This window comes from Salvelinus alpinus, chromosome 1 (genome assembly GCF_045679555.1).
Source record: "Salvelinus alpinus chromosome 1, SLU_Salpinus.1, whole genome shotgun sequence".
NCBI classification, from domain to species: Eukaryota; Metazoa; Chordata; class Actinopteri; order Salmoniformes; family Salmonidae; genus Salvelinus; species Salvelinus alpinus.
This window is the reverse complement of record NC_092086.1, coordinates 70498768-70524127: the sequence shown is the minus strand read 5'-3', so window position 1 is coordinate 70524127 and position 25360 is coordinate 70498768. Positions and strand designations below refer to the sequence as shown.

At 42.2% G+C, this 25360-nt stretch overlaps 1 protein-coding gene across 28 annotated transcripts in view; it reads right to left on the bottom strand.

Annotated features, from left to right (window-relative positions):
• Positions 1-25360, bottom strand: part of LOC139584449 (disks large homolog 2-like) — a 349254-nt gene that overhangs the window by 154852 nt on the left and 169042 nt on the right. For 18 of the 28 annotated variants that reach the window (XR_011676778.1, XM_071416318.1, XM_071416336.1 and 15 more), the window contains 2 exons: positions 21600-21761; positions 9368-9427 (listed from right to left, as the gene is read on the bottom strand). Coding sequence is in view for 27 of the 28 variants with exons in the window: in XM_071416318.1 (XP_071272419.1) it covers positions 9368-9427; positions 21600-21761 (222 nt within the window). In the remaining variant the exon portion in view is untranslated. The remainder of the gene's footprint in view (positions 1-9367; positions 9428-21599; positions 21762-25360) is intronic. The other 10 variants (XM_071416391.1, XM_071416539.1, XM_071416546.1 and 7 more) reach the window with 2 other exon arrangements.

The window sequence follows — 25360 nt, the reverse complement described above, 5'->3', positions numbered from 1 at the left end:
CTTAATGCTACAGCATGTGCTTCCAACTTTGTGGCAACAGTTTGGGGAAGGCCCTTTCCTCTTTCAGCATGACAATGCCCCTGTGCACATAGTGAGGTCCATACATAAATGGTTTGTCGAGCACGGTGTAGAAGAACTTGACTGGCCTGCACAGAGCCCTGACCTCAACCCCATCGAACACCGTTGGGATGAATTGGAACGCCGACGGCGAGCCAGTCCTAATCGCCCAACATCAGTGCCCGACCTCACTTATGCTCTTGTGGCTGAATGGATCAACTCCCCGCAGCAGTGTTCCAACATCTAGTGGAAAGCCTTCCCAGAAGAGTGGAAGCTATTATAGCAGCAAAGGGGAGACCAACTCCATATTAATGCCCATGATTTTGGGATGAGATGTTCGACAAGATAGAACTGCCAAAGGGGGAGGAGTTGCAATCTACTCCAGAGATAGCCTGCAAAGTTCTGTCATACTTTCCAGGTCTATGCCCAAACAGTTCGAGCTTCTAATTTTAAAAATGAATCTCTCCAGAAATAAGTTTCTCACTGTTGCCGCCTGTTATAGACACCCCTCAGCTCCCAGCTGTGCCCTGGACACCATATGTGAATTGATTGCCCCCCATCTATCTTCAGAGTTCGTTCTGTTAGGTGACCTAAACTGGGATATGCTTAACACCCCGGCAGTCCTACAATCTAAGCTTGATGCCCTCAATCTCACACAAATTATCAAGGAACCCACCAGGTACAACCCAAAATCTGTAAACATGGGCACCCTCATAGATATTATCCTGACCAACTTGCCCCCCAAATACACCTCTGCTGTTTTCAATCAGGATCTCAGCGATCACTGCCTCATTGCCTGCATCCGCTACATCACTGTCAAACGCTCCCTAAAACACTTCTGCAAGCAGGCCTTTCTAATCGACCTGGCCTGGGTATCCTGGAAGGATATTGACCTCATCCCGTCAGTCAAGGATGCCTGGTTGTTCTTTAAAAGTAATTTCCTCACCATCTTAAATAAGCATGCCCCTTTCAAAAAATGTAGAACTAAGAACAGATATAGCCCTTGGATCACTCCAGACCTGACTGCCCTCGACCAGCACAAAAATATCCTGTGGCGGACTGCACTAGCATCGAATAGTCCCTGCAATATGCAACTTTTCAGGGAAGTCAGGAACCAATACACGCAGTCAGCCAGGAAGGCTAGCTTTTTCAAACAGAAATTTGCATCCTGTAGCTCTAACTCCAAAAGGTTTTGGGACACTGTAAAGTCCATGGAGAATAAGAGCACCTCCTCCCAGCTGCCCACTGCACTGAGGCTAAATTTCAATAAGCATTTCTCTACGGCTGGCCATGCTTTCCTCCTGGCTACCCCAACCCCGGCCAATAGCTCCACACCCCCTGCAGCTACTTGCCCAAGCCTCCCCAGCTTCTCCTTCACCCAAATCCAGATAGCAGATGTTCTGAAAGAGCTGCAAAACCTGGACCCATACAAATCAGCTGGGCTAGACAATCTGGACCCTATCTTTCTAAAATTATCCGCCGCCATTGTTGCAACCACCTTTACCAATCTGTTCAACCTCTCTTTCGTATAGTCCGAGAAAGATTGGAAAGCTGCCGCGGTCATCCCCCTCTTCAAAGGGGGTGACACTCTAGACCCAAACTGTTATAGACCTATATCCATCCTGCCCTGCCTTTCTAAAGTCTTCGAAAGCCAAGTTAATAAACAGATCACTGACCATTTCAATCACCGTATTCTTATCGGCAGACTCAACAGCCTTGGTTTCTCAAACGACTGCCTTGCCTGGTTTACCAACTACTTCTCAGACAGAGTTCAGTGTGTCAAATCGGAGGGCCTGTTGTCCGTACCTCTGGCAGTTTCTATGGGGGTACCACAGGGTTCAATTCTCGGGCCGACTCTTTTCTCTGTATATATCAACGATGTCGCTCTTGCTGCGGGTGATTCCCTGATCCACCTCTACGCAGACGACACCATTCTGTATACATCTGGCCCTTCTTTGGACACTGTGTTAACTAACCTCCAAAAGAGCTTCAATGCCATACAGCACTCCTTCCGTGGCCTCCAACTGCTCTTAAATGCTAGTAAAACCAAATGCATGCTTTTCAACTGTTGGCTGCCCGCACCCGCCCACCCGACTAACATCACTTCCCTGGATGGCTCTGACTTAGAATATGTGGACAACTACAAATACCTAGGTGTCTGGCTAGACTGTAAACTCTCCTTCCAGACTCATATTAAACATCTCCAATCCAAAATTAAATCTAGAATTGGCTTCCTATTTCGCAACAAAGCCTCCTTCACTCACGCCGCCAAACATACCCTCGTAAAACTGACTATCCTACCGATCGTCGACTTCGGCGATGTCATTTACAAAATAGCTTCCAATACTCTACTCAGCAAACTGGATGCAGTCTATCACAGTGCCATTCGTTTTGTCACCAAAGTCCCTTATACCACCCACCACTGCGACCTGTATGGTCTAGTCGGCTGGCCCTCGCTACATATTCGTCACCAAACCCACTGGCTCCAGGTCATCTATAAGTCTATGCTAGGTAAAGCACCGCCTTATCTCAGCTCACTGGTCACGATAACAACACCCACCTGTAGCACGCGCTCCAGCAGGTATATCTCGCTGGTCGTCCCCAAAGCCAACACCTGCTTTGGCCGCCTTTCCTTCCAGTTCTCTGCTGCCAATGACTGGAACTAATTGAAAAAAAAATCGCTGAAGCTGGAGACTTATATTTCCCTCACTAACTTTAAACATCAGCTATCTGAGTAGCTAACCGATCGCTGCAGCTGTACATAGCCCATCTGTAAATAGCCCACCCAATCCACCTACTTCATCTCCATTCTGTTTTTATTTTGCACACCAGTATTTCTACTTGCACATCACCATCTGCTCATCTATCACTCCAGTGTTAATTTGCTAAATTGTAATTACTTCGCTACTACGGCCTATTTATTGCCTTACCTCCTCACGCCATTTGCACACACTGTATATAGACTTTTTCCCCCCCAATTGTGTTATTGACAGTACGCTTGTTTATTCCATGTGTAACTCTGTGTTGTTGTTTGTGTTGCACTGCTTTGCTTTATCTTGGCCAGGTCGCAGTTGTAAATTAGAACTTGTTCTCAACTGCCCTACCTGGTTAAATAAAGGTGAAATAAAAATAATAATTTTAAAAAGCAGGTGTCCACATACTTTTGGTCAGGTAGTGTAAAACTGCAGAAATTGTGGCAAAGAAATTAACTTTATGTCCAAAATACAAAGTGTTATGTTTGGGGCAAATCCAACACAAAACATCGCTGAGTACCACTCTTCGTATTTTCAAGCATAGTGGTGGCTGCATCATGTTCTTAGTATGCTTGTCATCGGCAAGGACTATGGAGTTTTTAAGGATAAAAATAAACGGAATAGAATAAGCACAGGCATAATCCTAGAGGAAAACCTGGTTCAGTCTGCTTTCCAACAGACACAGAGACAAATTCAACTTTGAACAGGACAATAACCTAAAACACAAGGCCAAATACACACTGTAGTTGCTTACCAAGACGACATTGAATGTTCCTGAGTGGCCTAGTTACAGTTTTGACTTAAATCAGCTTGAAACTCTTTTCTCTGTATATATCAACGATGTCGCTCTTGCTGCGGGTGATTCCCTGATCCACCTCTACGCAGACGACACCATTCTGTATACATCTGGCCCTTCTTTGGACACTGTGTTAACTAACCTCCAAAAGAGCTTCAATGCCATACAGCACTCCTTCCGTGGCCTCCAACTGCTCTTAAATGCTAGTAAAACCAAATGCATGCTTTTCAACTGTTGGCTTTGACAAAGCTTGAATAATAAAAAAAATAATAAAGTGCAAATATTGTACAATCCATGTGTGTAAAGCTCTTAGACTTACCTAGAAAGACTCACAGCTGTAATCACTGACAAAGATGATTCTAACATTGACTCAGGGGTGTGAATACCTATGTAAATGAGATACAGTATTTCTGTATTTAATTTTCAATAAATTAGCTAATATTTCTAAAAATCTGTTTTCACTTTCTCATTATGGGGTATTGTGTGAATATTTTGTGTATGTGTGATAAAAAAAACCATATATTTAATCCATTTTGAATTCAGGCTGTAACACAACAAAATGTGGAATAGGTCATGGGCTATGAATCCTTTCTGAAGGCACTGTAAATACTGTCTGTTTTCTGATTTAGCGCATATGACTGTTTCTCAGGCTGTTGGAATTTGAGCATTGTGAGTACTTGTTATAAGATCAATAACACATTGACATTTCATATTAAATGTGATTTGTACACAAATCAATTGTTGCTAAACCTCCCATAAAAGGGTTTTAGATCACTCAATTATTTTCAAATCATTCAAATTGTCATCATGCCACATACAGGTACAACAGTAAGGAAAATACAAGGTCGTCATTGGCACACATCTCAAGGGGAAACCATTGGTGCATCTATTTTTACTGTGGCAAGATGTGGAAGCCAACCACCTCTCCCCTCCCTTCAGGTTGTTTACTGTATGTGTCCAGAATACACATGTGCCCTTGGCTTGTGTCCCAAATGACACCTTTTTCCCTACATAGTGCACTACTTTTGACCAGAGCCCTATGATACCTGGTCAAAAGTAGTGCACTGTATAGGGAATAGGGTGCCATTTTGAGACATAGCCTGGGTATGTTCACCATGACATTTAAGACCCCGTCAAAAGACTGAATATATTAATGAGTTTATTTCCAAATACCCCACTCAGCCAATTCATTAAGCCTTCACTTCAATGATAAGAACTACGGTTGTATTTATACCAATCTGAGGAGAAAACAATGAGTATGATAATGAAAAAATGAAAAGTCCTCCATTAGGATTTGCAATGACTAATAGGAGCCTCGATATCTACTTGATGCTGTAAACCCTTGCTGACGGTAATACTTCAGAGGACCTTCTGTGGTACAACGTAATACACTTGTTGTTCTGTATGGCTCAGGTGATAGAGCATGGCGCTTGTACCACCAGGTTTGTGGGTTCGATTCCCGGGGCCACCCATGCGTAAAATGTATATACGCATGACGGTAAGTCGCTTTGGATAAAAGCATCTGCTAAATGTGATACATTACTTGTACATTGTGTTACGGTATGCTGGCATTAAGTATATGGAATGTTTCTTTATACAGTTAAAAAACACTCTATGCTCTGAGGTGCCATGGTGGGCAACGATGATGCCATCAAAACGCCACAACTTGTGTCGGATGCTGGTCTAATCGTAGCACTGCTAACTATGCCCCTTGTGACATGGGTTCGAACCCCGCATTTGCCTTCATAGCTACACTGAACGTAGAAAACATTAGGAACACCTTCCCAATATTGAGTTTTTTAACCTCAATTCGTCGGGGCATGGACTCTACAAGGTGTCGAAAGCGTTCCACAGGGAGCTGGGCCATGTTGACTCCAATGCTTCCCACAGCTGTGCCAAGTTGGCTTAATGTCCTTTGGGTGGTGGACCATTCTTGATACACACGGGAAACTGTTGAGCGTGAAAAACCCAGCAGCATTGCAGTTCTTGACCCAAACCGGAGCGCCTGGTACCTACTACCATACCCCGTTCAAAGGCACTTAAATATTTTGTCTTGCCCATTCAACCTCTGAATGGCACACATACACAATTATTGCCTCAAGACTTAAAAATCCTTCTTTAACCTGTTTCCTCTCCGGGCCGCCCCCTGTTGTAGGTCCGCGGACCAATCCAAGTTTATCATTTGACCAAGAAGGAGAGTGATGGAGTGCTGCATCAGATGACCTGGCCTCAACAATCACCCGACCTAAACCCAATTGAGATGGTTTGGGATGAGTTGGACATCAGAGTGAAGGAAAAGCAGCCAACAAGTGCTCAGCATATGTGGGATCTCCTTCAAAGACTGTTGAAAAATCATTCCAGGTGAAGCTGGTTGAGAGAATGCCAAGAGTGTGCAAAGCTGTCATCAAGGCAAAGGGTGGCTACTTTGAAGAATCTCAAATATAAATATATTTTGATTTGCTTAACACTTTTTTGGTTACTACATGATTCCATATGTGTTATTTCATAGTTTTGATGTCTTCACTATTATTCTACAATATAGAAAATAGTAAAAATAAATAAAAACCCTTGAATGAGTAGGTGTGTCCAAACTTTTGACTGGTACTATATATATATATATATATATATATATATATTTAAAATGTACTTGTTTTTGTCACACTCTGATCTGTTTCACCTGTCTTTGTGATTGTCTCCATCCCCCTCCAGGTGTCGCACATCTTCCCCATTATCCCCTGTGTATTTAGACCTGTGTTTTCTGTTGCCAGTGTGTCATTTGTTCAAGCCTACCAGCGTTTAGTGTCTCAGCTCCTGCCTTTTCCAGTTTCTCTTTTCTCGCCCTCCTGGTTTTGACCCTTGCCTGTCCTAACTCCGAGCCCGCCTGCCTGACCACTCTGCCTGCCCCTGAGCCTGCCTGCCGACCTGTACCTTTGCCCCCCTCTGGATTACCAACCTCTGCCTTACCCTGACCATAAGCCTGTCTGCCGCCCGGTACTGCTGCCCCACCTCTGGTTTACTGACCCCTGCTTGCCTTGACCTGTCTATTGCCTGCCCCTGTTGGGATATTAAACTATTGTTTATTCGATGTGGTCTGCATCTGGGTCTTACCATCATACCTGATAGTTTTGGAAAGAAAAGCACATTTTTTTGTCCATTAAAATAACATCAAATTGATCAGAAATATAGTGTAGACATGGTTAATGTTGTAAAGGACTTTTGTTGCTGGAAACGGCAGATTTCTAATGGAATATCTACAGAGGCCCATTATCAGCAACCATCACTGCTGTGTTCCAATGGCACGTTGTGTTAGCTAATCCAAGTTTATAATTTTAAAAGGCTAATAGATGATTAGAAAACCCTTTTGCAATTATGTTAGCACAGCTGAAAACTGTTGTTCTGGTTAAAGAAGCAATAAAACTGGCAAAACACCAGTCTCAACGTCAACAGTGAAGAGGCGACTCCGGTATGCAGGCCTTTTAGGCAGAGTTGCAAAGAAAAAGCCATATCTCAGACTGGCCAATAAAAAGAAAAGATTAAGATGGACAAAAGATCACAGACACTGGACAGAGGAACTCTGCCTAGAAGGCCAGCATCCCAGAGTCTCCTCTTCACTGTTTTCACTGAACAACAGTTTTCAGCTGTGCTAACATAATTGCAAAATGGTTTTCTAAGGATCAATTAGCCTTTTAAAATGATAAACTTGGATTAGCTAACACAACATGCCATTGGAACACAGGAGTGATGGTTGCTGATAATGGGCCTCTGTATGCCTATATAGATATCCCATACAAAAATCTGACGTTTCCAGCTACAATAGTGATTTACAACATTAACAATGTCTACACTGTATTTCTGATCAATTTTATGTTATTTTAATGGACAGAAAATGTGCTTTTCTTTCAAAAACAAGGACCTTTCTAAGTGACCCCAAACTTTTGAACGATAGTGTATATCGTTTTTTTTTTTTTTTTAGAAACTCAATCTCAATTTATAATATAATACATAAGGTGCAATTTCGAAATTTGGTTGTGCATAAGCAGTCACTCAATTAGTCCATTTTTAGATTGATAAGTCAGTATAGCGGCCACCTATCTAAACGTGTAGGAAGCATTGCTGAATTACCGACCGGGGTGGGGCATTGATCATCAGTTACCATATTAAAAAACGGGAAACATTTGCCTCCACCCTATGGCAACGTGTAGAATTGCAGGAAATTAGCTGTATAACTGCACATTTTTCTCTCTGCCCCACGGCAAAAAGAGTAGAATTGCATGAAATGAGTAAAAGAAATTGCTAAATATTGTTGCTCAATGGTTTTAACAAGCGACATCAATAAGGGCTCATAGCTTTCACATGGTCAGTCTGTGTCACGGAAAGAGCAGGTGTTCCTAATGTTTTGTACACTCAGTGTATATTCCTCTACCTATCCATCTCCCCCTCTCATTTATGACTTTCTATCTAAATAAAGAGAATTGACTCATAACTGTGGTTTAATAGCCAATCAGAGAAACCGCATGAGCCAATCAAGGCCTCCCATCCTGGGGATAACAAGTCTGTGGAGTAATTATGACAACAGGGAGTCAAGATGGAGACCCAATCTGAGTGTGTTTCTTCCCCTGGGGGATCCACACATGTGCAAGAGCCTGCTACCTACCTACCAACCATTGACACACACACAGCAAGAGCCTTCTCTCCGAATTGGACTGATTACTCTGACAAACATCTGTCACCTACTGCGTCTGGGCATACATTAAACCAACTTATCACTCTCAAAGTTCACACTGCTTGATTGACAGAGGGCTAATCGCTGCTGCGAGATTCATGCATTTTTACCGGCAGATATTACCACGGGAAAAAGACTACAGTAGGTCGATAACGTGTCGGCATGAATCGATGAAGATTTCCAAATCAGTCCATCCCATACTACCGCCTTGCTCAGACAAACTCTTATACCCCTCTCTCTCCTTAGCCTAATGTCTCTGTTGTCGGCCGCTATAATCACCCTTGACAATCGTTGAGCAATTAAAGTGTGGTAGCATTTTCTTTTATAGTGCCCAATACTTTGAAAGTACCATTGAAAAACCATATTACTTAGATTGCTGTTTTTTACTCAAGTTATTTCATGGAATTAACGCGCTAAATCGGTGTAATCCACATTTTTGTTAATCTAACCGTCAAAAACTTTGTTGATGGTGACAAATTATAGATTTTCATTTCATAATTGCCTTTTGATCATTCCTATGACAATATCCCACTTTCCACACTGAGATGGACGTGCCAAATATGTCTTGAGCGTAAGCGTAAACAAAGCATAAGCAAAGACACTGAGGGGATATGCAAAGAGTCATATTCATTAGTGTTAAGAAAAAGGCCTATAATTGTAGTACGCACAACAAACAATGATTGTTACTTTGCAACACTGATCAACCAAACTGAATGTCATATATGAATGACTGGCGGCACAAAAATAACTTGTGTTTGAGTGACATTGAAAATTAGCCACAAACACACATGGTATTCCTCAGGTAATTTATGGCGTTCAACCGCACAGAAATCCAGTGGAATCGCACAGAAATATGATAATTTCATCCGATTCTGCATGTTACCTTTCAAGTACAAAGAAAACATTTGAAAAGTGCCAAGTGAACTCCATGCGTGACTCATCAACATTTGGGCACAGAAATGGAAACTGACCCCAAAAGCACAGGAAAGAAAAAGAAAAAGAAAACTTTCAACAGCGATAAAAGGGAAAAAAACTTGCCAGGTAGTTTGCTGCAGTCACACCCGGGTATGTAAGATCAAAACGGGTAACCAGTGCAGGCTGCAAGTAAAATGTGAAAGACAACATCACTCGTAAGTCAGGAAGACAAAAGAGAGACGATTAATACATAAAGATAGAGAGCTGCAGGCTATTCTGGTACTTACAGTATACTGTCATACCCAGTCATACTGCATGTGCCACAGAGGGCAAGAAATAGAAAGAGAGAGAGAGAGAGAAAGAGAGAGAGAGAGAGAGAGAGAGAGAGAGAGAGAGAGAGAGAGAGAGAGAGAGAGAGAGAGAGAGAGAGAGAGAGAGAGAGAGAGAGAGAGAGAGAAAACAGGAGGATGCAGGAGAACAATAATAGGTTTGAATGAGGATGAGAGGAAGTGATAGAGTCTTACTTCCTGCATATGAGCCAATAAGGAAGCACCCTTTGGGGACAGATTTACCCACGTCTAAAGTCTGCAACTGTTTCATTCCCTTAATATTGTAACTGTTCTTAAGGGAATGGAAGACTGACAACAGACACAAACTTCTGGTTAAAAAAATGCTCAGTAAACATTGCATTATGTTGCTATAGCAACAGCACTAATTTGAATTTGTATGTTGGTTTACAAAGTAATCATTTCCAAAAGAACACTCAATAGAGTAATCCTAGACCACAACCCTAAACACCACCCAAATCAAGCTAGTGCGTCCTATGCACTGCTAAATGCTACTACTGTAAATTGTCGTAGCAACTTATCTTTCCTTGTAAATTCTGTGAGTTTGAGGGACTGACTAAAGAAAAAATTGTCTGGAAAAATTGTCTGATATTACCTGAATCAAAATTTGCTCAAAAAACACGGAGGTTTTCGTTCACAGCCTGTCAAAAGATTCCATGCGGCTGTCATAGCAGCTACAGGGCCGCTTGTTTTACAGTGTTGTGTCAAATCCAAGACCTGCTGTGTCCATTGATATGTCGTTGCCATGTTTTGAGATCTTCTGTCAAAACAGAGTAGAGCTAAGACGGGCAGCATTTTCTCACTTTGCTGTCAGTATAGTTGTTAAGCTGTTATTATCCTGTTCTCACAAGGACACTGGGATGTCACATGTCATTTTCAATAAAATAGATTTAACTTTGAAAAAACATTGGTCAAATAACGCCGCAGATTTTCAGCAACCCTAAGTTACGAAACTTGAATCAAATCCAGACAAAAATATTGAGTTTCTTTGTGACAGTTGACTGCAACTGTTGAGGCAAAGGTATACACATACACACAGAGAACACAACAGTATGTGTGATTTCTCTTCCATCCCTCTGTTATGTGTTACAGTTTGGAAATTGGTGCCCTGTGGGCCCTAGTCAAAAGTAGTACACAAAATTCACAGTGTACAAAACATTAAGAACACGTTCCTAACATTGAGTTTTGCTTTGACTCCAATGCTTCCCACAGTTGTGTCAAGTCGACTGGATGTCCTTTGGTTGGTGGACCATTCTTGATACACATGGGAAACTGTTGAACGTGAAAAATCCAGCAGAGTTGCAGTTCTTGACACAAACCGGTGCGCCTGGCACTTACTACCATATCCCGTTAAAAGGCACTTAAATATTTTGTCTTTCCCATTCACCCTCTGAATGGCACACATACACAATCCATGTCTCAATTGTCTCCCGAGTGGCGCAGCGCTCTAAGGCACTGCATCTCAGTGCTTGAGGCGTCACTACAGACACCCTGGTTCGAATCCAGGCTGTATCACAACCGGCCTTGATTGGGACTCCCACAGGGCGGCGCACAATTGGCCCAGCATCGTCCGGGTTTGGCTGGTGTAGGCAGTCATTGTAAATAAGAATTTGTTCTTAACTGATTTGCCTAATTAAATACAACATTTTTATAACGTCTCAAGGCTTATCTACTACACTGATTGGAGTGGATTTAACAAGTGACGTCAATAAAGGATCATAGTGTTAGAATATTCTAAGATAAATACACAACGCAGACGACTAAAGGTCAAGAGGGAATTTACGATCAATGGAAATAGTTGTTTTTCAGTTCAACATCTGTTTAGAATCGGTGTATGGGGTTCTCGTTGGAACAAGTGGTCGACTATGTTGGAGGCTACTAACATCATCATACAACGTGGCAAACCATGTAATCCAGCTACTCTGATGCTTCCTCCAGACACCACATTACTTGAACACGACTGTTGTGAGTTGGTTTCGGATCAGCCCTCTGATGGGTTTACTAAGAGTCATCCGTTGGAAAACCCTGAGTTTATCTTATAAAACAGATGGTTCAAGCGTTGTGGAGGGGGGGGGGGGGGGGGGGGGTGAGGAAGGCAGGCTGGGCAGTTACTACAATGGACAATGTGATAGTGACAGACACGTTACCTGCAGGAGCATCAGCACAGGTGGCGGAATTGGTGGCTTTGACAGAAGCATGTAAACAGGCTGAAGGAAAAACAGCTAATATCTACACAGACTCAAGGTATGCTTTCGGGGTTACCCATGATTTTGGATAAATATGGAAAAACAGAGGATTCATGACATCACTGGGAGCTCCTGTGAAGAATGGACCAGAGGTGATGGCTCTACTGAACGCTCTCCAGTTGCCGGCACAAGTTGCAATTTTGAAAATGAAAGCACATGGAAAAAATCTTTACAGACGAGAGTAAAGGTAACGACCTGGCTGACAGAGCTGCCAAGGCGGCTGCCAAGAGAACACCGCTGTCCCCTAAACTGATGAGGAAATACACCGTGGATACATTGCAACACATTAGAGACATGCAAAGCAATGCACCAAAAGATGAAGTGTGGGAATGGGTGGCTGCAGGATGCAAACACATAACAAAACCACAGGGTTGAGTCCGTTTGAGGTCGTCACAGGTCGACCCATTTACTACCAGGCTCGTTAGATTTGACAAAGGCAGACGTACACATTATGAGTAAAACAATGTTTAACTATTGCATACAACTTTCTAAGGCAGTAGGGGAAGCAGACAGACAAGTAAAAGAGGTGTGGGGAATAACTCCCGAGGGGGGACATGACGGTGCCAGGACAGTGGGTGATGGCAAAAAAATATTTTTAAAAACGCAACAGACACATTAAGGCGAAAATGGGAAGGTCCTTAACAGGTTTTGTTCATAACAAGGTCAGCAGTAAAAGTCCAGGGCAAATCACGATTGATACATGTTACTCATTGCAAAGGTGTCAATTTTGATGACAAAGTGGAGCCTGGAGAATAAAGAACTGATTGATTAGCAGTCGGGAACCAATCTCAGGTGAAGAAGCATAGTAAGATGATCAGAATCTGATAAGCTTCTATGTTGTACACCGCAGTCATCATATTAGGGATATCTAGGTGAAATGTCCACTTTTTCCTGAAAATCGGGACATGCTTACTTAGGGAAATCTAAGTGAAATATCAATTTCTCTTGAAACCAGGATATGTTACTTTCACTTCTTTGTTTCCTTCGTTACAGGTTATGAGAATCTACAGTCTGAAGCTGCAGAAATATCCCCTGACCCAAGGTCAGTACCTGAAACGATACAAGATCACTGGTGAAGCGTTCAATAGAGACGTCCTTATCAACCAGTGAAACGGAAGAAGAATTCCTCACAACCGGCAGACTCTCTAATATAGTTATTTTATGTGGGACTGATACCGTGGTGGAACAGCTGGTCACTTTTAAAGGACTCTGTGAATGATTACCTTGCCAATAGGACGATTGAATATTATTGTTTTACAGAGAATTTTTGGGGGGGTGAGTGTCATCCCAATACAGGATGTGGTAGGAATCGTAAGGGTCATCATCATCACACCTGTTAATACTTAGTTTCTATAACTTTGTGTGAAATCTATTTCGTAGATAGGCAAATAAAATATACTCTTTGTGTTTTATAGAAATGCAAGGTGTTTAATGTGAATGATTTTATGCTTACAGCTAATGTTTTTTTATACTGTCGATGTTTTCTATTGTTTTCTAAAAATACATTTTAAGTATATGTATTTTTTAAATGGTCTAGGGGGGAGTGTAAGAATATTGTAAGATAAATACACAACGCAGAGGACTAAAGGTCAAGAGGGAATTTACGATCAATGGAAATAGTTGTTTTTCACTTCAACATCTGTTTAGAATCGGTGTATGGGGTTCCAGTTCGGGACTCATAGCTACATGTGGCAAGTTCTCATTGGTCCAAATTGTCTATTGAGCCTGAAACGGGATACTTGGTATTTGGCCATTGGCCCAGTTTTACTGCAAGGAATTCTAATTGGTCAACCAAGGCTAGGCTTGGGTATTAACTACATCCTTTGTTCAGTGGAGAAACATTGAGAACAGGGAAGAATAAACATCTCCCATCTACTTTCCAGCATAACAACTATGATTTGTTCTCTTTGAATAAATATATGGGGTCTGTGTTATTGAAGAATAACATCAACTGCTAACAATAGCTTTCACCTGGATACACCTGGTCTGCCTATTTCATGGACATAGCAGGTGTTCTTAATGTTTTGTACACTCAGTGTAGGTAATAGGGTGCCATTTCGGATGAAGCCACAGAATTGATCTGTTGCCTTATCTCTTAACAATCCAATCCAAAGAAGGTTAAAAAAAATGTCAGGGTGCTGCCAACTCTCATCAGATATTTCTTTATCTGAACTGGGGAAAGAGATGGGGAAAGTGAATACTAAAAAGTATTTCACAGTGAAATAATTAAATGTATGTGATACTATCCCACACAATCTCCAAATAATATTGAGGCATTTAAGCCCACAAAATATTACATCAGATACACAGGGTTCAAAAGAGCAGGCCTTAACAAGGAAAGTTACTGTCTATCAGTCAGGCAAGTCTTCAATCACATACTGTATACTGCAGGCCGATGTGCTATTCAACCACACCAGAGTACAGCACATTTAAGTTGACTTTAAAGAAAAAAAGTATGTCTTTTTTTGGCACTATTTTATGGTAGGGGAGAGTTGGGTAAGTTTAACCAAAGGGGTAAGTTGAGCCACCCTTGTTTGTAGGAAACCATACACAAAATGTATAATTTGACCACATATTTAGGAAGAGGTCATCATTTCATGGAGTCTGTGAAGGAAGAAACCACATGGAAAAAGTGATAAGCAAGTTAGGTCCAAAAACAGATTTTCAACAAGTCTAATGAATGTATTGCGTTAGAGGTTTAATGATGCTTGTATCTAAACCAACGTCGATCATTTTAAGATTGTTCCACACATCCGTTGAGTTCTCTATACGATTCCATTTAAGGTCCTAAACCTAACATGAAAGTGCATCCTTGTAGCTGTGTGGGCTAATATAGTCAAAATGGTTGCCTTGGAGTAAGTTGAGCCAATGGCAAGTTGAGCAAATTGAAATGTTTTCTTCCCAGGCTTAATTCAAGGCATTATTGCTGGGATACGAGGTAACAACAGGGCCTGGCCTATAGAAATATTTATTTATTTAAGTACTAAGTGTTTGTTAGGTGTTAAGCCGGTGTAAAAAAAAGATGATTAAAATGATTGAAAAACTTGCGATTGTGTTGAATTGTGTTTGGGAAATAAATATTAACATGGTTTTAAAAAGTTAGGTCATATTTAATTCAGAACAGAAATATGTAGGCAGCCTAACTTACACTGTCCTGCGGCTCAACTTACCCCATACCCGGGGTAAGTTGTGTGACAAGAGAACACTTTTTTTGGACAAGCTATGTTTTTAAAACTGTAATGTTAACATGAATTATGATGATTTCCAGGGATACACAGCATCCTGAAATATATGCAGATATACTGTAGTATCTTTGTTAGGAAGAATACTACATTTCCCTTGACAGAGTGATGCTGAATGTAATAAATGGCTCAACTTACCCCACTCTCCCCTACCTTAATCTAGATAATTAAGTATAAATGTGAATCTTATTAGTGGAATATGAATATCAGTTCTGTGCTGCTTTACCTTTGTTTTATTTTTCAAAAAACAAAACAAAGATTAAACTACAGCTATATTCGGCCAATGAGAGTTTCCTACAAAAAAAACATTTAATTATTTCAATCACATATTAAATGAACTACAATGAAATCGCAGACAAATCCAAATATCTTGTCACTCAACAATATAGCTCCTGTGATAGACTAACGTCCTGTCCAGGGGGTGTACTTGTACATCAAGCTGCCTCATGCTACAGAAACAGGACATAGTCTCAGACAAGGCTGCCTACTTACAAAAATCAAATTACTGTGAATGCTGTCTGTACTAATCAGTGTTGGTTACTATGTACACATTCTCCATTGATTCCCATTCTGGTCCCACATTGCCCCCAGCTGGCTCGTATTGTGTTCTGAGCTCAGGGGTGAAGTTTCCCCTAGGTACAGTTCAAGGATCAGCTTCTCCTCCCCCAATCCTAACCTTAACCATTGAGGGGGAAAATGATAAACTGACCCAAGACCAGTGTAGGGGAAACTTCACCCTGCAGTGTGTGCTGAGCAACAATTGTTGTTTTAATTATGCTTATTTAAAACTGAACACTCAGCACCACCTGCTGTTCATTTACTTTATTACAGTCAGGAAACACTGAATTCAAATGACTAAGTAAAATCCAAGACAGTTGGCTTGCAAAGTAATCTCCTTAATAATTTCTCATTGGTTGAGTGCCATATCAACGACACTATCAATTACTTTATTTAACATGAATCAATGAATGTGTAAATCCTGTTCCATGAAGTCAAGCATGTCAGACATTTATTCCCCTTCTTAAATGTTAAATAACTTTTTAAGTACGTTAACAAGAGCATTATTCAGTATTATATCCCTTAAAAAACGAATTCAATCATTAGCTTTCTCTAGAAAAGTTTCTCAAATAGTCGAATGCATCCAACACAGATATGAAACAGCCCGTGTCGCATTTAAATAAAAACAGATTGCTTTCCACCCCGATCAGGAATTTTAGGCAGTGAACACATGGGTCATGTTCATTAGGGCATGTAAGGGACAGATCTAAATTTACTGGGGGGAGGGGCGGGTCCAACTCAAGATGTAATAAATAAAAATGCACCCCCTCGCCAAAGTAAAACACATTTTCACATGACCCTCCCCTTGTACTGTAAAATAAATTGAACACCCTCCACCCTCATATGATGAACTCAAAATAATTATAACTGGAGCGACCTTGCGTTTATAAACGTGGATATCGATTTTGCCACTTTCAGCATGCTTTTGTGGCACTGTCGATGCCACACAGAGCTCCGGGCCAGAAGGTTGAGGGTTCACCGACCACCACAGACGAGTTCACTCTCCCTGCCTGTTTCATTACACTATGATCAGAGCTGGCTGCAGGCAATGATCAGCTAGGGTAAAATCAGGTTTTCTAATTATGTAAAACATATAATACTAATTTTCCACCAACAGGTTACTGTGCTAATGCACCACACACACAACCAATAGACAAATCATTTACTGACTTCGGGCAGTTCAATATCACGGTTTGCGTTTTCAACACCACAATAAATAGACTATGTCAATCTTGACAAACAGAAAACACATCCCTCCCTACCTTAGGCTTACCCAGTATCGAAGGCTACCCGAATGTCATTCAACTTTTTGGTGTTTTGTAACAGATGTCTCTTTCCATTCATCAATTGGCCGCTGCACAATTTAGATTGAATGATTGATTGATTTGATTTGTCAGTTGAAAAAAATACATATATAGTGTACACAAATATTTTTTTAAGAGACCAGGATTGCACAATAAAGTCGGAGCCTTATTTCCATTGTGGTCCCTATTTGTTACATAAATACAGACACATTACAGAGATAGACGAAAACATGCTCAACCTCCAGATGAGTACGAGGGGGGAGTTTAAGTACAATTCTTACAAGCTTGTTTGGCTGGTAGTTTATTTTGAAGACGTTTGGGGCTGCTGGTGAACCATGATGTGCTGGCATAATCAAAGTGACATTGGACTAGAGCACTTGCCAGTCTTTAGGGTGTCTGTAGCTAGGTTTCCATCCAATTGGCAACAGATCTTCATGTGAATATTCTCTCAACCTTCATAAAAACAATATACCATTTCAGAGTGTCATTTAGGAAAATGTGGAGCTGGACAACATGACAGGGAAGATTTTAATTTACCGGACATTTGAGAAATGTAACGGACATCCATACGCATTCAGATTCAACCTGGCGCAGCCAGCACCATCAATAAACAATGGATGTTGGCAAAATGAGCCACATTTACATGTCCTTAAAAACAGTCTATTCCTTGTGTTTCAATGTGTAGCTTCTTTCCTAAAACAAGAATTGTCCACCTCACGGTTCAGCTATCAGAGGTTTGAGCACTATCTGTATCAGGGCATTGCATGCAAAGGCCTATAGGCTTTGGTGTCCACTGTATGATATTAATATTGAAATTAATATTGAAATAAATATATTATATATGTATATACACACAGTTGACAGTGCATGTCAGAGCAAAAACCAAGCCATGAGGTCGAAGGAATTGTCAATAGAGCTCGACACAGGATCGTGTCAAGGCACAGATCTGGGAAAGGGTACCAAAACATTTCTGCAGCATTGAAAGTCCTCAAGAACACAGTGGCCTCCATCATTCTTAAAATGGAGTTTTAAACCACCAAGACTCTTCCTAGAGCTGGCTGCCTGGCCAAACTGAGCAATCGGGGGAGAAGGGCCTTTGTCAGGGAGGTGATCAAGATCCTGATGGTCACTCTGACAGAGCTCTACAGTTCCTCTGAGGAGATGGGAGAACCTTCCAGAAGGACAACCATCTCTGCAGCACTCCACCAATCAGGCCTTTATGGTAGATTGGCCAGACGGAAGCCACTCCTCAGTAAAAGGCACATGACAGCCCGATTGGAGTTAGACAAAAGGCACCTAAAGACTTTCAGACCATGAGAAACAAGATTCTTTGGTCTGAAGAAACCAAGATGGAACTCTTTGGCCTGAATGCCAAGTGTCACGTCTGGAAGAAACCTGGCACCATCCCTACGGTGAAGCATGGTGGTGGCAGCATCAAGCTGTGGGGATGTTTTTCAGCGGCAAGGACTGCAAAACAAGTCAGGATCGAAGCAAAGATGAACGGAGCAAAGTACAGAGATCCTTGATGAACACCTGCTCCAGAGCGCTCAGAACCTCAGACAGGGGCGAAGGTCACCTTCCAACAGGACAACGACCCTAAGCACACAGCAAAGACAACGCAAGAATGGCTTCGGGACAAGACTCTGAATGTCCTTGAGTGGCCCGGCCAGACCCCGGACTTGAACCCGATCGAACATCTCTGGAGAGAGCTGAAAAAAGCTGTGTAGCAACGCTCCCCATCCAACCTGACAGATTTTGAGAGTATCTGCAGAGAAGAATGGCATGATGGCGCCGGAGGGGATGGCTGCCGTCTTATCGGCTCTTAACCATCCATGCTATTTTGTTAGTTTTTTCGCGTTGTTCGTAACCTGTTTTGTCCATAATGTTGCTGCTACTGTCTCTTATGACCGAAAAGAGCTTCTGGACATCAGTACTGCGATTACTCAACTCAGATTAGACAAAGAGTTTTTCTTCAATGAGTCGGATGAGAGGGATATACTACAGACACCCGACCATGCCCAGATCCCCGTGATTCGCTGGGAAAGGAAACGTAGGTTTCGCGGAAAAAGATCAGGGTGCCTTGTGAGGATCAGGCGACGAGTGGCTAATCTTCCTTTAACTTCAGTCCTGATAGCTAACATTCAATCGCTGGAAAATAAATGGGACGAACTGAAAGCACGTATATCCTATCGACGGGACATTAAAAACTGGTTATACACTCTAATCGGCAGGATAGAACAGCAGCCTCTGGTAAGACACAGGTGGGGGCCTATGCATATATGTAAACAACAGCTGGTGCACGATATCTAAGGAAATCTCTAGGTTTTGCTCGCCTGAGGTAGAGTATCTCATGATAAACTGTAGACCACACTATCTACCAAGAGAGATTTCATCTGTATTTTTCGGAGCTGTCTACATACCACCACAGATCGATGCTGGCAGTAAAACCACACTCAATGAGCTGTATACCGCCATAAGCAAACAGGAAAACGTAAATCCAGATGCGGCGGTCCTAGTGGCCGGGGACTTTAATGCAAGGAAACTAAAATCAGTTTTACCTCATTTCTATCAGCATGTTAAATGTGCAACCAGAGGGGGAAAAAAATTCTAGACCACCTATACTCCACACACAGAGACGTGTACAAAGCTCTCCCTCACCCTCCATTTGGCAAATCTGACCATAATTCTATCCTCCTAATTCCTGCTTACAAGCTAAAATTAAAGCAGGAAATCCAGTGACTCGGTGTATAAAAAAGTGGTCAGATGAAGCAGATGATAAACTACAGGACTGTTTTGCGAGTACAGACTGGAATATGTTCTGGGATTCTTCCGATGGCATTGAGGAGTACACTACATCAGTTGCTGGCTTTATCAATAAGTGCATTGAGGACGTCGCCCCCACAGTGACTGCACGTACATACCCCAACCAGAAGCAATGGATTACAGGCAACATTCACACTGAGCTAAAGGGTAGAGCTGCCACTTTCAAGGAGCGGGATAAGCTTATAAGAAATCCCACAATGCCCTCGGACGAACCATCAAACAGGCAAAGAGTCAATACAGGACTAAGATCAAATCATACTACACCGGCTCAGACGCTCGTCAAAAGTGGCAGGGCTTGCAAACTACCCAGTGACACTAGCCTACTAGATGAGCTAAATAACTTCTATGCTCGCTTCAAGGCAAGTAACACTGAAACATGCATGAGAGCATCAGCTGTTCCGGACGACTGTGTGATCTCGCTCTCCGCAGCCAATGTGAGTAAGACCTTTAAACAGGCCGCAGGGCCAGAAGGATTACCAGAATGTGTACTTGCATGCACTGACCAACTGGCAAGTGTCTTCACTGACATTTTCAACCTCTCCCTGTCTGAGTATGTAATAACAACATGCTTCAAGCAGACCACCATAGTCCCTGTGCTCAAGAACACTAAGGTAACCTGCCTAAATTACTACCGACCCGTAGCACTCACGTCTGTAGCCATGAAATGCTTTGAAAGGCTAGTCATGGTTCACATCAACACCATTATCCAAGAAACCCTAGACCCACTCCAATTTGCATACCTCACCAACAGATCAACAGATGATGCAATCTCTATTGCACTCTACACTGCCCTTTCATACCTGGACATAAAGGAACACCTATGTGAGAATGCTATTCACCGGCATGCATTTCTTTATGTCAGATGGCTACTGCATCTGCTATACAGATATAGACGTACCGAAGGTGTGTAATTCGTAACAAATTTTACCTAATATTTTGTATAAAGATAAGCATTACATTGTTAGATTATAGGAGTAACTCTGGTAGGCCTGAAAATGTCACCTCAAGTTCAACTGTTGGAGTCAGTTGGAGCGCCGGGGCGCACTGCCTTCATGTCATAGGCCTGTAGTAGCTAAAGCTTAATAATAGCCAAACCATACAAAACCTTCACAAACATTTCAAAAATCTATTAGGGTAATATCAAAAGTATGTCGAGCCATTGTTTATAGGGAAAATACGAGCAGAAGTGCAAATGTAAACCAGGGAAAAAACGCACTACCCTCCCCTGTGCCCCTCCAAAAAAAAACACAAAGTTTGACTACCCTCCCATATTTTGGACCACCCCTCCCCAGTACATTTCGATCTGTCCCTAATGGACAATTATTTAAAGGATTTCTTACTGGACAAGTCCAGGTAGTCCCTCCCTGTTTGTCAATTTTCTTACATTTGGTGCCTAATAAAATGACCACGACGATGTTCTTGTGTTAGCAGTAGGGTACTGAGTTGCACTTATGAGAGGCTTACTGATGACTCAGGGTAGGAATCACAATGGCTTTTGAATGACTCAAGAGATTAATAGAAGGAATGGCTAAGAGGAATGAGAGAAAGAGATGGTAATAAATAAACAAAGAACAAGGGAGAGATAAGAAATGAAACTTGAGGGGACAAAAGAAAAAGAACAAGAGAGCGAGAGAGAAAGAGAGAGAGAGAGAGAGAGAGAGATAGGGAGGAACACGGAGTCCACCATGTTGGCAGTCATGCATGGTGTGGTTTGGCGAGATCTCGCCAATGAGAAAAACACTGGTTGAAAATATGTAATTTTTGCAGTTGAAATTACGTATTTTCAGACAGTTTTGCTCACTGGATTAGGGGTGCCGGAGAGGACGTTTGCTAACCTTGAGCGGGGAGATATGGGAGTGGGACACGTAGCCATGCACATTCTCAATCTCTGAGAGGTTCTTCTCCGACACGTGCACCAACTCAGGGGCGCGCACCTCGTTGGTCAGCCGCGGGAACCCGTGCTCAGGCGGAGAGTCCTCATCGTCATAGCGATACTGCTTTAGAACGGAGGAAGAAGTGAAGGAGAAAAGGAGCACAGTGGAAAAGGGAAAAGAAACAGTAAAAAGTCAATCAGAATGACAACAATAATAGAGAGACATATATTTAAGTTCCACTTTGTGAACCATGCTGTTTGTAGATAAATGTTACAAAGTAACATAATACATTGACTAGGCTACATGTGTAGCCCAATTCTGTGGCCTAATGAAGTGAATGAGGAATCCTGTGATGGTTCACGTTACCCATATGGTTCCCATATGATTTATACGGTACTTCACCACTACTAAACTCTTGTGAAATGACAGTGAAAGCTTTGTCCCATTGGGGGCCTAGGGATAGAAGGGGAAGGGAGGTTTTTGCCAGCAAGTGTGAATCTATGACAGTGTATTTAAGTGTGAACATGTGGGCCCTACCAGATGATGTCAGAATGCAAAATGATGGGTGAACTGAAACATGGTAGCCTTGTTGAAATTGGAATGTAAAGTGAGAAAGTTGCACTTCTTTTCATAAGGCCTTTTTGTGAAATAACTAGCGCATGGATTCAATCAAAGCCGTGTTGTGGACAAATGCATTTAAATACAATTTCCCTCACCCTCGCGGATATGGCATTCACAGTAAAGCTGCAGATGACGGCTCAAGCAATAATTCCCTTTAAAAGTCAAGTGCAGTGCGCTTGTCGACAACTCTCCTTGGATTCAATTCTGGCTTAGGTGGACATTGCTACATTTAGTCGCAATAACAAAAGACTAAATGTAGTCTTTTGTTCTGGCTCCTGACCCATACTGTGATTTTGTGTGTTTTTTTTGTACGTAATGTTTCCGCCATCTTTTCCTATGACCGAAAAGAGCTTCTGAACATCAGAACAGTGATCAGTAACCTCAATTTGGATTAAGATTTCTACTTTTCTACCAACAAGTCAGTAGCGGAGGACATACTTCTCACTCTGGACTAGGCCCTAATCCCCGAGACTCGGAAAAGAAAACGGCTGCGTATGAGGGGCCAACATGTGGGCACCCTGACGAAATTACGTTGGCTAGTACATAAACCGTTTCTACCCTCCGTTCTATTGGTGAACGTACAATCTCTGGAGAACAAACTGGACAAGCTCCGTTCAAGACTGTCCTATCAACGGGACCTGAAGAAATGTGATATCCTATGTTTCTCGAAGTCATGGCTGAAGAAGGACATGGATAATATACAGTGCCCTTGGAAAGTATTCAGACCCCTTGACTTATTCTGCATTTTGTTAGCTTACAGACTTATTATGAAATGTATTAAATAGTTTTTTTCCCTCATCAATCTACACACAATACCCCATGACGACAAAGCAAAAACATTTTTGCTAATTTATTACAAACAAAAAACGGAAATATCACAATTACAAAAATATTCAGACCCTTTACTCAGTACTTTGTTGAAGCACCTTTGGCAGCGATTACAGCCTTGAGTCTTCTTGGGTATGACGCTACAAGCTTGGCACACCTGTATTTGGGGAGTTTCTCCCATTCTTCTCTAAAGATCCTCTCAAGCTCTGTCAGGTTGGATGGGGAGCGTCGCTGCACAGCTATTTTCAGGTCTTTCCAAAGATGTTCAATCTGGTTCAAGTACAGGCTCTGGCTGGGACATTGAAGGACTTTCAGAGACTTGTCCCGAAGCCACTCCTGCTTTGTCTTGGCTGTGTGCTTAGGGTCATTGTCCTGTTGGAAGGTGAACCTTCACCCCAGTCTGAGGTCCTGAGCGTTCTGGAGCAGGTTTTCATCAAGGATCTCTTTGTACTTTGCTCTGTTCATCTTTGCCTCGATCCTGACTAGTCTCCCAGTCCCTGCCTTCTGAAAAACATCCCCCATAGCATGATGCTGCCACCACCATGCTTCACTGGCTCCAGACTTGACACTTGGCATTCAGGCCAAATAGTTCAATCTTGGTTCAATCTTTACTGAGGAGTGGCTTCCGTCTGGCCAATCTACCGTAAAGGCCTGATTGGTGGAGTGCTGTAGAGATGGTTGTCCTTCTGGAAGGTTCTCCCATCTCCACAGAGGAACTGTAGAGCTCTGTCAGAGTGACCATCGGGTTCTTGGTCACCTTCCTGACCAAGGCCCTTCTCCCCCGATTTCTCAGTTTGGCCAGACGTCCAGCTCTAGGGAGAGTCTTTGTGGTTCTAAACTTCTTCCATTTAAGAATGATGGAGGCCACTGTGTTCTTGGGGACCTTCAATGCTGCAGAAATGTTTCGGTAACTTTCCCCAGATCTGTGTCTCGGAGCTCTACGGACAATTCCTTTGACCTCATGGCTTGGTTTTTTCTCTGACATGCACTGTCAACTGTGGAACCTTATATAGACAGGTGTGTGCCTTTCCAAATCATGTCCAATAATTTACCACAGGTGGACTCCAATCAAGTTGTAGAAACATCAAGGATGATCCATAGAAAAAGGATGCACCTGAACTCAATTTCGTGCCTTTTTTTTTTTATGTACATTTGCAAACATTTCTAAAAAACAGTTTTTTCGCTTTGTCATTATGGGGTATTGTGTGTTTTTTTTTATTTAATCCATTTTAGAATAAGGCTGTAAAGTAACAAAATGTGGAAAAAGTCAAGGGGTCTGAATACTTTCCGAAGGCACAGTATATCTAGCTGATTTTTCTATGCATTAGCAGGACAGAATGGTAGGGCCGGGTTAGCTCAAAGGGGGAGGTGTGTGTCTCTTTGTTAACAACAGCTGATGTGCAATCTCTAATATTAAGGAAGTGGATGCTAAGCTACAGGACTGTTTCGCTAACACAGACTGGAATATGTTCCGGGATTCATCTGATGGCATTGAGGAGTTTACCACATCAGTCTCCTGCTTCATTAATAAGTGCATCTACAATGTCGTCTCCACAGTGACCATACGTACATATCCCAACTAGAATGGATTACAGGCAACATCTGCACCGAGCTAAAGGCTAGAGCTGCTGCTTTCAAGAAGCGGCACACTAATCCAGACGCTTATAAGAAATCCAGCTACATCCTTTGACGAACCATCAAACAGGCAAATCATCAATACAGGGCTAAGATCGAATCATACTACACCAGCTCGGATGAGGCAGAGTTTGAAAACTATCATGGATTACAAAGGGAAACCCAGACGCCGAGCTGCAAGTTTACCAGACATGCTAAATACCTTCGATGTTCACTTCGAGGCAAGCAACACCGAATCATGCATGAGAGCACCAGCTGTTCCAGACGACTCTATGATCACGTTCTACATAGCCGATGTAAGACCTTTAAACAGGTTAACATTCACATCCGCAGGGCCAGAAGGATTACCAGGAAGCGTAATTAGAGCATGCGCTGACCAGCTGACGAGTGTCTTCACTGACATTTTCAACCGCTCTTTGGCCCAGTCTGTAATAACCACATGATTCAATCAGACCCCCATAGCCCTGTGCCCAAGAACATGAAGGTAATGTGTCTAAATGACTATCGACCTGTAGCACTCACATATGTAGCCATGAAATGCTTTGAAAGCCTGGTCATGGCTCACATCAACACTATCATCCCAGACCCACTCCAATTCGCATACCGCCTCAACAGATCCACAGATGACGCAATCTCAA